This window comes from Callithrix jacchus, chromosome 9 (assembly GCF_049354715.1).
Source record: "Callithrix jacchus isolate 240 chromosome 9, calJac240_pri, whole genome shotgun sequence".
NCBI classification, from domain to species: Eukaryota; Metazoa; Chordata; class Mammalia; order Primates; family Cebidae; genus Callithrix; species Callithrix jacchus.
The window spans coordinates 42,797,873-42,814,228 of NC_133510.1; the positions used below are offsets into that span (position 1 = coordinate 42,797,873).

General features: G+C 34.0%; 1 protein-coding gene across 21 annotated transcripts in view; it reads right to left on the reverse strand.

Moving 5' to 3' along the window:
• The window catches only part of CCDC91 (coiled-coil domain containing 91), a 366,252-nt gene that overhangs the window by 154,712 nt on the left and 195,184 nt on the right, over positions 1–16,356 (reverse strand). For 19 of the 21 annotated variants that reach the window (XM_078339017.1, XM_078339026.1, XM_078339025.1 and 16 more), the window contains one exon: positions 7,928–8,035. The exons of the other annotated variants lie outside the window; for them this stretch is intronic. In XM_078339017.1, coding sequence (XP_078195143.1) covers positions 7,928–8,035 — 108 coding nt within the window. The remainder of the gene's footprint in view (positions 1–7,927; positions 8,036–16,356) is intronic. 21 annotated transcript variants of the gene reach the window in all.

Genomic DNA, 16,356 nt, shown 5'->3' on the forward strand with positions numbered 1-16,356 from the left:
AAAGGAGAAATAAAATTATACCTTTAAAATACCCAATTCAAATGTAAGCGGAAAAACATGAATGGGGAGGGAGGAAAGAATAATGAACACAAGGAACAGACAGAAAACAAAGAATGAGGAGATACATTTAAAATGAAAAAATATCAATAATCACATTAAATGTAAAGGCTTTTAACAACACAATTAAAAGTTACTGATTGTTGGACAGAATAAAAAACAAGATGCAATAATATGCTTCATATAAGAAAACCCATTTTAAACATAAAGAAACCAATATACTAAAAGAACAAGAATGGGGATAATACGTTATACCAACAATAAGCAAAATAAAGGTGGAGAACTTATACTAATATCATACAGATTACAAAGGAAACAATATTACCAGGGAAAGAGATGAGCACTTCATAGTAATAAAGGGACAAACATATAAAAAGATATAATAATTCTAAACGTGAATGCACTAAATGTATGTCAAAAACACTTGTGAAAATAATTAGAATAGCAAGGAGAACTAGTCATATCCAAGAGTATAGTCAGAGATTTCAACACTTGCCTCTTAATGACTGGCAGAACAAGTAGAGAGAAAATCAGTAACAATATACACAAAAATTGACAAGACACCAAAAAATCTGACCTAAATGATATTTGTAAAAAATTCTACCAACACCAGAATGTATAACCTTTTCAAGTAGACAAGGAATTCTCACCAAGACAGACTATATTCTAGGCCATAAAACAAACCTCAAAATGTATTCAAACCACATGAAGTATGTTGTCTATCAAAACTAGAATGAGATTAGAAAAAAAGAAATATATCTGAAAAACATCAAAATATTTATAAACTAAATAAAACTGTACTAAATAGCCTAGTGGTTAAAAAAAATCAAAAGATAAATTTTAAATTATTTTTAATTGAAAATTAAAATATGACTTTTGAAAATATATATCATGTACCTAAAGTAGTACTTAGGACATTTAGATCATTAAAGATCTACATTTTAGAAAAAGTCTCAATCTAAGACCTAAGTCCCTACTCTAAGAAAATAGAATAAATGCAAATTGAAAGCCAATTAAGCTAGATAAGTTAAATAAAGGTTACAGAAGAAATCACTGACATAGAACCTTAAAAAATAAAAATCAATGAAATCAAAAGCTGATCTTTGAGAAAGTTAAAAGAAAAAGAATTCATAAATCTTTAACAAACTATTCAGAAAAAAGAAAATACAGATGATAATTATCTAGATTAAGACAGGAGATATCACCAAAGCTTACAAATATTTTTAAAGTGTAATAAGGGAAACTTCCTGACTCATTCCATAAAACCAGCATTACTCTAATATCAAAACCATACAAACACATCACATGAAAAAGAAAAAAAGCTACAGGTCAATGATCATAAACATTTTGTGAGATACCAAAAAATCCTTAACTAAATTGAATCCAGCAACATAGCAAAAGAATTATACATTAAAAAAAAAAAGAATTATACATAACAACAATGTGGCATTTATGCCAAGGTATACATTTCTGGTTCAACTTTAAAAAATCAATTAATGTAACATCGTATCAACAAGTTAAAAAAAATAACATAATCATATCAATAAAACGGTCAAAGCATTTGATAAAATCCAACACACATTCATTATTAAACACTCTCAGCAAACTAGTAATAGAAGAGAACTTCCTCAGCTTGATAAAGAACAACAATAAAATTCTATAGTCAAGACCCTATTTACTGGTGAAAAACTATAAGTTTTATGAATAAAATAAGGAATAAGGCAAGTATTTCCCTTCTCACAACAGCATTTCAACATTGCACTGGAAGTCCTAGGTAATGCTGTAAGACAAAAAAAGGAAATATAAAGTATATAGATTGAGAAGAAAAAAATAAAATTGTATTTTTTTTAAGATAACATGATTGCCTGTGTAGAAAATCCAAAAGAGTAGACAAAAAAAATTCCTAGAACTAATAAGTGATCACACCAAGGGTGTAGAATACAGACTATATACAAAAAAATTAAATTACTTTCTTATATATCAGTAATGAACAAATGGAAGTTAATTATTAAAAACACAGTAACATTTACTTTAGTATCCCCCCAAATGAAACATTTAGCTATAAATCTAACAAAATATGTACAAGATCTACATGAAGAAAACTACAAAATGCTGATGAAAGAAATAAAAAAAACTATTAAAAATGAAGACATTCAAAGTTCAAAGATAAGAAAGCTCAATGTTGTTAAAGTTTCAGCAATATCTAGGGATATTTCTGGTTATCATAACTGAGAGTGTGCCATGGCATCTAGGAGGCAGACATGAGGGATGCTGTTTAGTATCATATAACACACAGGGGAAGCCCCACAACAAAAAAATGATTCAGCCCCTAATGTCAATAATGCCAATGCTGAGAAATACTCTATCAATGGAATAAAATTCAGAGTTCAGAAATCTGCACATCATATGGTTACAACTCTCTCCAAAGGTATGAGGGTAATCCAACAAAAAAAAAGAATAGTCTTTTCTATAAATGGTATTGGAATAGACTGATATTCATATGACAGAGAGAAGAACTTTGACTTTCTCATCACACCATAGCTCCAAATTAATTAAAAAATTAATCATGATTAAGAATCACATATTTAATATAAGAAAATACATAAAACTTCTTATCTTTTGGTATAAGAGAAAACCTTTGTGACAAATAGGCAAAGATTTCTTATGTACAACATTAAAAACACAATCTGTAATCGAAAATATGATTGATACAGTTGGCTCTGTGTCATCACCAAATCTCACCTTGAATTATAATAATCCCTATGTGTCAAGGGAGAGACCGGGTGTAGATAACTGAATCATGGGACAGTTTTGCCCATGTTGTTCTACCAATAGTGAGTGAGTTCTCACCAGATCTGATGGTTTTATAAGAGGCTTCCCCCTTCACTCAGCACTCATTCTTTTCCTGCTGCCCTGTGAAGTGGCTCCTCTGTCATGACTTTAAATTTCCTGAGGCTTCCTGACATGGTTTGGTTGTGTCCCCACCCAAGTCTCATCTTGAATTGTAGTTCCCATAATCCCCACATTTCATGAGAGGGACCTGATGGGAGGTAATTTAATCATGGAGGCCGTTTTCCTTGTGCTGTTCTTTTGATAGTAAAAGTGAGTTCTCATGAGCTCTGATTGTTTTATAAGGGGCTTTTGCCACTTTTGCTTGGCACTTCTTGCTGGTGTCATGTGAAGGACATGTTTGTCTACCTTTCTACCATGATTGTTAGTTTCCTGAAGCCTCCACAATTATGCTAATCTGTGAGACAATTAAGCCTCTTTCCTTTATAAATTACCCTGTCTTGGGTATGTGTTTATTAGCAGCATGAAATAAACTAAAACTAAACTGGTACCAATGCTGCCAAAAAGATACCCGAATATGTGGAAGTGACTTTGGAACTGGATAACAGGCAGACGTTGGAACCATTTGAAGGTCTCAAAAGAAGATAGGAAAATGTGGAAATGTTTGGAATTTCCTAAATTCTTGGAGGGTTTAGGAGACAGGAAGATGTAGGGAAGTTTTGAACTTCTGAGAGACTTACTTAATGGCTTTGACCAAAATGCTGATAATGATATGGACAATAAAGTTCAGGCTGAGGTAGTCTCAGATGGAGATGAGGAACTTGTTGGAAACTGGAGCAAAGGTCACTCTTGCTATGCAAAGAGATGGAGGCATTTTGCCCCTACCCTAGATGTTTGTGGAAATTTGAAGTTGAGAAAGATGATTTAGGGTATCTGGTGGAAGAAATTTCTAAGCAGCTAAGCATTCAAGTGACTTGAGTGCTGTTAAATGCATTTGGTTTTATATATTCACAAAGATATGGTTTGGAATTAAAACTTATGTTTAAAAAGGAAGCAGAGCATAAAAGTTGGGAATACAGGTTTTTCATCATCTTAGTTAAACTTATTCTTAGGTATTCTATTCTTTTAGATACTATTGTAAATGGAATTGCTTTCTTAACTTCCTTTCCCCTTCATCATTTCTGGTGTGTAGAAACACAATTGATTTTCATAAGTTAAACTATTAATCTGTAACTTGGCTGAATCCTTTCAATAAATCTGTAATAGGCTACTTTTGACAAGGCATTATAAGAAAAAGACAAGCTCAACACTGAATTCATAGAGAAAAGACAATTCTCAAGCATCAAATCACAGGAAATAGAAAAGTACAGAAATCTGAAGATTTGCATGCACAACCACTTACCAATCACGACTTAAGAAACAAACAACTGAGAAGGCCTTTCATCAACAAATAACCACATTCAGCCTTGCAGCAAGTGGTACACTAAGTGTTTTAGCCACACTCACTATTAAAAACTCAATAAAATGCCTCCAAGCAGAGACAAAACAAAGCTATAACTGTTTCAGGCTATACAGTTTAGGGAAAAGAGACCACAAAATTTCTTCCACCCTGGTTTGATAAAATGAATATATCTCTGCAATAAAATAGAAGGAAAGACAGACAAATGTGAGGTTCAAAACATTTAAGCATATTAAACCTAGAAAGTAGTTCTCTAGTTTTATGAAAGCAGATTAGTTAAAAAAAATTTCAAAAAAACAAACAAAAAAAAGAAAAGTAGTTCTCTAAAACAATTGTGGACATAGCCTTAACAGAGCTGACAACTATAAAAGACAAGATACCATGGGGAAAGGACTCCCTGTTTAACAAATGGTGTTGGGAAAACTGGCTAGCTATGTGCAGAAAGCAGAAACTGGACTCCTTCCTGACACATTACACTAAAATTAACTCCAGATGGATTAAAGACTTAAGCATAAGACCTAACACCATAAAAACCCTAGAAGAAAATCTAGGCTAAACCATTCGGGACATAGGCATAGGCAAGGACTTCATGACTAAAACACCAAAAGTAGTGGCAACAAAAGCCAAAATGGGACCTAATCAAACTCCATAGCTTCTGCACAGCAAAAGAAACAGTCATTAGAGTGCATCAGCAATCAACAGAATGGAAAAAAATTTTTGCAATCTACCCATCTGACAAAGGACTGATATCCAGAATCTACAACGAACTAAAACAGATTTACAAGAAAAAAACAAACAAGCCCATTCAAAAGTGGGCGAAAGATATGAACAGACACTTTACAAAAGAAGACATATATGAGGCCAACAAACATATGAAAGAATGCTCATCATCACTGGTCATTAAAGAAATGCAAATCAAAACTACATTGAGATACCATCTCACACCAGTTAGAATGGTGATCATTAAAAAATCTGGAGACAACAGATGCTGGAGAGGATGTGGAGAAATAGGAATACTTTTATGCTGTTGGTGGGAGTGTAAATTAGTTCAACCTTCGTGGAAGACAGTGTGGAGATTCCTCAAGGACATAGAAATAGAAATTCCATTTGACCCAGCAATCCCATTACTGGGTATATATCCAAAGGATTATAAATCATTCTACTATAAAGACACATGCATACAAATGTTCATTGCGGCACTGTTTACAACAGCAAAGACTTGGAACCAACCCAAATGCCTATCGATGACAGACTAGACAGGGAAAATGTGGCACATATACACCATAGAATACTATGCAGCCATACAAAATGATGAGTTCGTGTCCTTTGCAGGAACATGGATGAACCTGGAAACCAGCATTCTCAGCAAACTGACACAAGAACAGAAAATCAAACACTGCATGTTCTCACTCACAGGTGGGGGTTGAACAATGAAAACACATGGACACAGGGAGGGGAGCATCACACACTGGGGTGGGGTCTGTCAGAGGGAAATAGGGGAGGGACAGCAGTGGGTGGGGAGTTGGGGAGAGAGAGCATGAGAAGAAATGCCAGATATAGCTGATGGGGAAGAAGGCAGCAAATCACACTGCCATGTGTGTACCTATGCAACAATCTTGCATGTTCTTTACATGTACCCTAAACATAAAATGCAATTAAAAAAAAAGACAAAACACCAAAGGAATCATTACCCTTAACTGTAACTATTTGCTACCTAAAATCACTCCTGGGATCCCCATTTTTTGTAGACAGGAAGCAGGTTCAGAAATGATATAATCTTCAAAATCCATTTTAAATATAGCCAACAAAGATACTGAAAAATAAAAAAACCTACAAGACCACAAAGAGCAATGGACTAGGAACCCTGTCAAAAAACTCTGAAAAGATAATCATGGTAAATGAAAACAGCAATCCGTTCTCCCAGGCAGAGGCTCTTATTTAATCTATCCAGTGAGATTTTAAAATTGATACATACTAATGATAGCTGTGTGTCTCTGATCCTTCCTTTTTTCCTATTGAGAATGTTTACAGTAAATACCCTACCTTTGTCTCACCACTGTATACTCGGCATGTTGGGAATAAACAATTTAGATTTTAGTTCTACTTCTTCAGGTCAAATGGGACCATATCTGGACCTGATAATGTAGAGACTGCAGCACATTATTCCCCTTCTATTACCCAGGACTTTTGAGCTTGAGGCCATGGCTAGAGAGAACTTTCAGATTTTTTCCCAAGAGGACAAGACATGTTAATTTGCCTGTGAGACACAGACTTTGAATATTTGGTGAACAAAAGAGAAGAATGTGGTATATGTGTGCTATTCACTAAGTATTTCCTATTCTCTTCCCTTCTATGTTCATACATAAGCTCTCACTCTCTAGCCCCATCATGACTGGGTGAAGCCATGTGAATATAAATTGAAACTGAATGTGTCACTTCCAGGCCAGAGTATTTAATTACAGGTACATATCTAACAGGGCTCTCTTTCACTTTGAAATGGTATCAGGTAATGCTCTACTTTGGAACTGCACTATAAGTAGACTTCCCAGGGTGAGGACAACATGAAACAGGGCCCCAAGATAGACCTTAATGAGTATATAGCATGAGCAAAATGTAAATTTTTGCTATTTGAAGCCAGAGAGTTTAGGGCATAACCAAGCCTATCCTGGCTAATATATGGTTATGCTGCTTGTAGCCATTTATAAAGTTTTATATTTCATATCTTTGACAGCCTGGTATTTCACCAACTAAAACAGCATAATTGTTATTAAATTATCTGTGTATTTCTTCTTTCAAGCCATTTATTAAAATGACATTGAAAAATATTTAACATAACTGACCCCAATCTTGAGAATAGGGTGGCATATTTATAATCTCCATTTAAATTCTACTCCATTTTTTTTTTTTGAGACAGAGCCTCACTCTGTCACCCGGCACCACGCTGGAGTGCAGTGCTGTAATATCGGCTATTTCTTAATTCTTAGTAAATTTTCTTCCAGTGATATAACATAGATGCTCCACATGAAGTCGATTTAATTTTTACCTTCCAAGTTTTGTATCACTGAGAAGTATTATTAGGAAATTCTTACATATGTTATTTATGCTATGACACATCCATAAATACTCTTCAGTTGCTCTGTTTAATGTAAAGCAGCTAATCACTTATGCCTTCTAAGATATTAAATCAAAAAAAGAAAAAAATTTGAACAGAAATATTCAAACAGAAGCCAATGACTGTATAGAATGAAAGCTAATATAAACATGCATAAGGGCTTTAAAAATTCAAATGTTATTTATAAATCTTATCCTGCTAAAAATCATTTACTCACCACAATGCATTCAGTTATCTCTATGCTTCTGTTATTTGGAGAATATATTATAACTGAGAAGTTAACATAAGAATAATCATTAATGTGGGGGAGACCCACGTATTTCAGGCCTTTAGTTCTATTTTGAGTCTGCCATAAAATTCTCAATCTTTTGAGTGTACATAAGCATATTTTTCTCCAAAATACACCAAGGAAAGTAAATGGAACAGAACTGAATAAACAGTTATAGAGCTCTCAGGGGAAAGAGTCAGGAGAAAAGTATAAATATATAATGGATGTGGACTTTTATTACCTGGGCATTTAGCAACTCCTCACACTTGTGTGCTTGTTTCTCAATTGCAGAAATGTACTGTTTTTCAATAGCTTCTACTTGTTGCTTAACTGAAGACTGCAGTAGTGCCTGAAAACAAGCAAGAAAGTCATTTGGATCACAGACAAAACTTGGAATCTACTGTTGGCATGAGAATTTTTTGACAGTTGAACATACTGTAATATGATATTCTTCTAAATTACAAAATATGTATTTGTTCATACTGAAGCACATTATAACACTACTTCAGCTTTTGCTTTTACGTTTGCCTATTGCCAAGATAAGTTTTTTGGCTCAGACCTTCCTTCCACACATCTTCTCCTTAAAAAGGCGAAGTCATAGAAGATGATAGAGAGGGTGAGTAGTTCTGTTAAATATAAATTTGGTTCAGTGAAGACCACACAGGATGAAGAGTGTATGAAAGCTGCTGGGAAAAAAAAAAAAGAAAAAAGGAAAAAAAAAAAGCCAGACATATTTCACTGGCTGACAAAACTCCACATCCTCTCGGCACACTGTAATACCCCATGGGCCAAGCATGATCTTCAAGACCACAAGTCAAATAAAAGCAGATGGAAATTCTGAGCAACTTCAAACATAAAAGAACTGCCCCCCAGGAAGTTCACGCCCCTAATGTGAAAAGGTATAAGCTGAAGTATGTAAGTCAGAGTCTCAAGGCAGTACACATAACAAGTAATAAAACTTGGGAGACAGGGCATACTTAATTGAATACTGTAAATGCTGGAAGTCAAGTCAGACAAATATAAAGATATTACCACTGTTTTAAGGAAAACCAAATCAGCATTTGAAGATGTTCCACCTAGTCACTTCCTTATTGGAGATGCTTAGAATATTATTATCTTTTTTCTTTCCCACTGTTGAGCTTTCTATGTTATATTAACAAGTTCTTAGTAATATCTTTCATGCTATTTATAAACCCTAAATCATTCTATAAGAACTCTAGCAAATATCCTATTTATAAATGTCTGTTTAAATAATAAACTACTCATAATCAAAATATTAAGTTGAAACAGACATGTCTTATAGAAAACAGACCACTGGCACATTCACAAGAAAAAAAAAACAGCCAAATCTCTTAATCTCTGTTATGAAAATAGATTTACTTGGTTGGAAACACCATGCATTAAGATGCTAGATAAATAGGAATATATTTTTAAAAGCTGAGACAAAAAATATTTTTAAAACTTCTAAATAAGTCTCAAATTTTCAAGTAAAAAACTTTCTTGTGCAAATATAAGACTGTCTGATGGTGCTACAATTCAGTAGTCATCCCTATGAAGCTACAAAACTATAAGCAAATTAGTCAAGAAATATAAACCTCTGAGTTTTACCAAAATATAAGGAAAATGCTTACTAGAACTGCTTTAGCCCTTGATTTACAGGGTCTTCCAAAAATTCCACAATGATTAATTTATGGAACAAAAGCTTAATCCTTTTAAAGTGTGAATAGATAAATCTAATTTACCTGTGGGGAAACATACTATTTGGAGGAATTTCAGAAAAGTTAAAAAATAATATAGTTATAAAAAATTCCCTTGAGATAATCACAGCATCTTTTGTAAAGAGAAAAAAACGCCCTTCTTTTTGGAGACTTGGGATATTATACAATCATTTTGCTTAACAGAAAGAACTGTTTTCACTCCCTTATTTGCCATGGTTCCAAATAAACCCACAATTTAAATATATAATATTTAAATACTCAATATTCAACTGCAATTTTTCATATATTATATCCTTTGGAGGACAAGTAAGTTAATAATATTCTCTCTACATAATGAAACACAATATGAATAGGGTATTCTTCCTCTAGTGATGGATTTGTACATCATCTATTCATGCTCTTTGAAATGTCAAGGAGGCTAATAAGTAAAGTAAGAGCCAAATATGTGATCAGGGAGCATAAAGGAAAGCTATGAAAAAGTAAATGACCTCTTATATATTTCAAACATCTCATCTTAGCCCCTTTCAGTCATTTAAATCCATAGATCAACAAAAGGGACAGAAAGATAGGTATATAAGAATTTTGTTTTAAAGTCTTCCACATTGAGCTCAGTCTTAAGTTGAAGATAATCATTCCCTTGATAATCATACACTGTAGGCATATCAGCGTGTGATTATTAAGGGTGACCTGTTAGACTCGCCACTATACACAAAGAACATTGAATAGATAAGAATAGCTGTTATATGTAGATTCTGGATATTAGTCCTTTGTCAGATGTATAGATTGTGAAGATTTTCTCCCACTCTGTGGGATGTCTGTTTACATCACTGACTGTTCCTTTGATGTCTGTTCACCCTGCTGACTGTTCCTTTTGCCATGCAAAAGCTCCTTAGTTTAATTAAGTCCCACCTATTTATCTTTGTTTTTATTGTATTTGCTTTTGGATTCTTGGTCATGAGATCTTTGCCTAAGCCAATGCCTAGAAGGGTTTTTTCCAATGTTATCTTCTAACATTTTTAGAGTTTTGGGTCTTAGATTGAAATCCTTGAACCCTCTTGGGTTGATATGTAAGGCGAGAGATGAGGATTCAGTTTCATTCTCCTACATGTGGCTTGCCAACTATCCCAGTACCATTTGTTGAATACGGTGTCCTTTCCCCACTTTATGTTTTTGTTTGCTTTCTTGAATGGTGGTATTTTTACGGAAATTGTGTTGAATTTGTAGATTGCTTTTTGTAGTATGGTCATTTTCACAATACTGATTCTACACTTCCATGAGCATGGGATGTATACCCATTTGTATGGTCTATGATTTCTTTCAGCAGTGTTTTGTAGTTTTCCTTGCAGAGGTCTTTTGACTCCTTGGTTAGGTATATTCCCATGTATTTTATTTTTTTGCAGCTACTGCAAAAGGGGTTGCATTCTTGATTTAATTCTCAGCTTGGGTGTTGTTGGTATATGGCAGAGCTACTGATTTGGGTACATTAACTTTGTATCCTGAAACTTCGATGAATTAATTTACCAGTTCTAGGAGCTTTCTGGAGGAAGCTTTAGTGTTTACTAGCTATACAATCAAATCAGTAGCAAACAGTGACAGTTTGACTTACTCGTTACTAATTTGGATGCTCTTTATTTCTTTCTATTGTCTAATTGCTCTGACTAGGACTTAAATTAGCAAGAAAAATATATACAATCCTATCAAAAAGTGGGCTAAGGATGGACAGTTCTCAAAAGAAGATACAAATGTCTAACAAACATTTAAAAAACATGCTCAACATCACTAATCATCAGGGAAATGCAAATAAAAACCACAATGCAAGACCATCTTACTCCTGCAAGAATGGCCATAATCAAAAAATTAAAAACTAGATGTTGGTAAGGGATGTGGAGGAAACAGAACACTTTTTTACTGTTGACGGAAATGTAAACTAGAACAACCACTGTGGAAAAACAGTGTGGAGATTCCTTAAAGAACTAAAAATAAAAATACCATTTGATCCAGCAATCCCACTACTATGTATCTACCCAGAGGAAAAGAAATCATTATAGGAAAAAGATACATGAACTCATATGTTTATAGCAGTACTATTCACAATTGCAAAAATGAGAAACCAGCCCAAATGCCCATCAATCAACAAATGGATTAAAAAACTGTGGTATAAATACATGATGGAATAGTACTCAGTCATAAAAAAGGAATGAATTAATGTCACTCACAGCAACAAGATGGGATTGGAGACTATTATTCTAAGTGAAGTAACTCAGGAATGGAAAACCAAACATCATATGTTCTCACTCACAAGTGGAAGCTAAGCTATACGAATGACACAATGGACTTTGGAAAATCGGGGAAAGGGTGGGAAGCGGGTGAGAGATAAAAGGCTACAAATTGGGTTCAGTGCATACTGCTCAGGTGATGGGTGCACCAAAATCTCACATATCACCACTAAAGAACTTACTCATGTGACCAAATACAACTAGTTTTCCCAAAAACCTATAAAAACAAAAAAGTAAAAGCAAAACTAAAAATGGCTGGAGCACAGAAAGCTGAAATTAAGAATGGGTGAAATGATTAGGCAAGAAAGCAGGTGTCAGGTATTAAAAGAACTTGTATGGCAAAAAGGAGTTTAAGCATTGGTCCTACTACTCAACAGTGTGATTACTAGTGCCACAGTCTACGCAAATGAGGTAATTTCCAAAACTGTCTCTACTACTAGATTAAGCACTGTGAATATACAGTTACACATTGGTACTAGCCACCTGCCTTTATAACTTGCTCTATTATTATAAAACTGAGTATTCATCTTCCAGTGTAATATATCATAATACACAAAGACTCCTTTACATTTCTCACAGCATCTCATAATACAATCTTAACATTCCCTGATTTGTTCTTTTCTTCTGTACCTGCCTCTACAGATACCCAAGAAAATGAGGCCTTCCTTGAGCTAATACAACATTAATTTTAAAAATGAAAGAATAATTTCATTTCCAATCTATTTTGAACTATTCTAAACATCCATAAAGCATTAAGACTCTGATAGTATATACAGATAGAAATACCAGATACACACCAATATATTCTATTAAAAAGTATGCTATCAAGGGCAGGATGTTTTGTTGATTTTGAACATATTTACATCTTGGCCAAAGTTGTATCAGAGATTGGCAGTACTATCCAAGAGTATTTCACTAACCTTGAGGGAAACTATTATACTTTAAGAATAATTTTTTTGGCTGGGTGTGATGGCTCACACCTGTAATCCGAGCACTTTGGGAGGCTGAGACGGGGGGATCACCTGAGGTCAGGTAGACCAGCCTGGCCAACATGGCAAAACCCTGTATCTACTAAAAATATAGAAAATTATCCAGGCATGGTGGCAGGTGTCTGTAATCCCAGCTTCTCAGGAGGCTGAGGCAGGAGAATCGCATGAACCCAGGAGGTGGAGGGTGCAGTCGGCCGAGATCATGCCATTGCACTCCAGTCTGGGTGATGAGAGCAACTCCATCTCAAAAAAAAAAAAAAAAAGAAGAATATTTAAAGTGTTAAAAATAATTGTAGATCTCTTTAGTATAGGAACTATAACATCATGAACAGCTTCTTACAGACTGCCTTGTACATAACCAGCCCATGTAATAGCTACTTGGTAGTGATGATCCCCATGTGAAAATTGATATTAAGTAAATATATACTATCAACAGTACCAATATTTATTGAAAAGTTCGCTACACTTCAAATTATAACTATCAAGTCCAGTCACCAAAATTGTTACCACGTCCATTCAGCACCTATTAGAGATCTCAATTCTTTAAGTTCTTATATAAGACAAGAAATATTCATTCTTTTTACTCCGTGGGGCTGAATTGTGAGTAAATAGTGTGAAGGACTGTAAATTCTGGGAAGGAAAAGTATGTTGTAAAATCATAGTAAACAAAGCTATTAAGTCAAAAATCGTGCCATTACCACTCCAACTGTGAATAAATGTGAGAATAAGATGTATATTTATTTAGTGGAACTGACTGCATGTTGGAATTTGAATGGCATAAGTATAGCCAATGTAGACTACTGCAATCCAGACTAGAGTCCACTTTCCCAACAAATCCACAGATTTACCCTCCCTTGAAAGAGCCCCATTGTTACATATCTGATTCCAGCCTCATCCAATTAAATGACTGTGCAGATTTGCAGAGCAGCTTTGTCTAAGGAACAAGAAGGTCTTCAACATATTAACATCATGTTTGCACTGATTATGTGACCATAAAGAAAACCTACACAGCTAATTTTAAGCAAAGATAATTAGATTATTTTGAAAGTCACAAAATATTTTATCTAACAACCTACTAAGTCATACTTTACAAATGGAGGACAGTATCAAGATATGGTGTAAGCAGGAAGCAAAATGTATAACAATCATAATCGTTCAACTAAAATTTAAGACCTAGGAGAATATGAATCGGTGTTTACCTCACTGATATGCCCAATGCACCTACAACAGTGCCTGACACACAGAAGATACATGACAAATATGTTGAGTCGCTAAATTAATTAATCATGATTTAGGCAAGCCTGAATATTTGTCCCTTCATAGAAAAATTATTAAAACTTTTATGTTGATTATACTCATAATTATACACGTAGTTTAGCTTATTGACTATAGTAGTATACACAAAAAAATCATAAAGTATCATATGAAATCAAGCACAATTTCACCTTTCTTGGAAAAATATGAAATTGTTATTTAAACATCTATTTTTTCTCTTTTAAAAAATATTTCTATTATTTCTTGTCTTTTCTCATTTTTAACTAAAAATCAAATGAGCAAAACTGAAAGGCAGCTGTCAAATGAATAAGCTAAAACTGTGAAGAGATATTTTGTTTTTCTTTTTCCTGCTATAAGTCCTCTTTTTCAGCAAAATATTACTTCAAGTTTTGTAAGGATATTAAACTGTTAGCCTGTCTTGTAATACCTCAAAATCACAAATAAATTATAAGGTTGTTATTCAAAAGAGAGCCTACTAACTTAGGTACATTCGTAAAAATGATAAATCTCAGTCATTTTACAGAATCATTCATCTATTTTTCCTTCATAAACTTTACATACCTGTTTTACAAATGAAGACAGAAACTGCAGTTAATAAATGTGCCAAAATCACATGAAAAGACACAGTGGAGCAAAAAAAATTGAGTTCTACTCATTTGGATACATTTGTCTTAGCTATTCTAGCCCAGTAAGCAGATTTCTCTTTTCGTAGACTAAGACGCTATTTCATTTCAATCAGTCACTCAATTATTCATTCATTCTTAATTTAGTCAATAAATATTTTCCTAGACATTGTCATAGGTATTGGAAAAATACCAAAGGCACTCAAATGCTATTAAAATTTTCTCAATTAATGGACAATGTAGAAGAATGAAAACACATAGCATTGATTTTTGTGAGCTACACATATGCAAGGAAGTTAGAAACTGACAATACACCATGCACGAACTATTTTGTATATGCTCTAAAATTAAAGGCAATGCATTTCTTCTCCATGGTAGTGTAAGAGTTAATCCTAATAAGTACTACATGAGTTTCTTTTTTACATGTTCTTACAAGCAGTATTGTAAATATACTTACTATCAGTAGTAATTATATACTAACTGCAAGTACATCTATGAAGTAATAATTACTTGAACTTCATCTGGACACTTTGTTAATATACATTTCTTCTACAATACTTACATTCTACATTTTATCATGAATAGGCTGGTAAAAAACACTACGAAAATGAAGAAATAGTGTCCAGATGATGGCAACTGATGAGATTTGGATCTGAATACTGCTCTTGGTTATCAACTTGTCTTAATCCCCAAAGACTCTTGACTTAATTAAATATATCTTTAGCCAATTTGAAGGTCTAAACTTCAATAGATAGCTTTGTTTGCTTATAATTCAGGAGAATAAACTGATAGCTTGATTTAATTCATGCATACACACACATAGACACATATCCATGTATTTCAAAAGAGTTTCAGATCAGTGAGCCAATAATCTCTGAGGTACGTACGTGGTTGTATTAAAGGAGAAATATTAGGCATCTCTGAAACAGTATTAGGACATTTCAAAAAATTCTGTTGGAATATAAAAAATAATGTGATCAAGACCATCCTGGTCAAGATGGTGAAACCCCATCTCTACCAAAAATATAAAAAATTAGCTGGGCATGGTGGCACGTGCCTGTAATCCCAGCTACTCAGGAGGCTGAGGCAGGAGAACTGCCTGAACCCAGGAGGCAGAGGTTGCGGTGAGCCAAGATCACGCGATTGCACTCTAGCATGAGTAACAAGAGCGAAACTCCATCTCAGAAAAATAATAGTAATAATAATGTGAGTAAAATCTATCATCAAGAGGTGATCTAAAAGTTCAATGTAAAATTCTCTGTAATTCTCTGGAAGTGTAATTCTCTAGTACAAACAATTCAATTTAGATTTAAGGATCTGATTTACTCAAATCTGTATCCAAATTCAAGTCTGGGGTCATGGCCTCCTGCGACCCAGCCTGGCAGAAGTTAGGCAACATTCAGATTCTGTGAAGTCAACCTTTGGGAAAAATGAAGGTACATGTTTCTCAAGAGTAAATTATAGTTGTCTGAAAAGTGACAGTGATGGAAACTGTTACCTAAAATTTTGGAAAAACTGAATTAAGAAACAAAAGAGTTCTCCATTCTTTTTTCCTTAATTTAAAAAAGGAAGAGAAGTAGCATGGTCAAGTTGAGGCTGCTGAAAAGTTATCCTGTTACAGATCTCAAGCATTTGGAATTGCAACGAATCTCAGATTTTTCTGTGTATTTGAATTACAGTGCAGTGGTACTACACAATTCAAAAAGGAAAATGTTAAGTTATGGGTGTAGATATAAATGTGAAAATTGAATACAGTCTAGCCATGCTATAAAGTGCCTTAGAGGCTGTG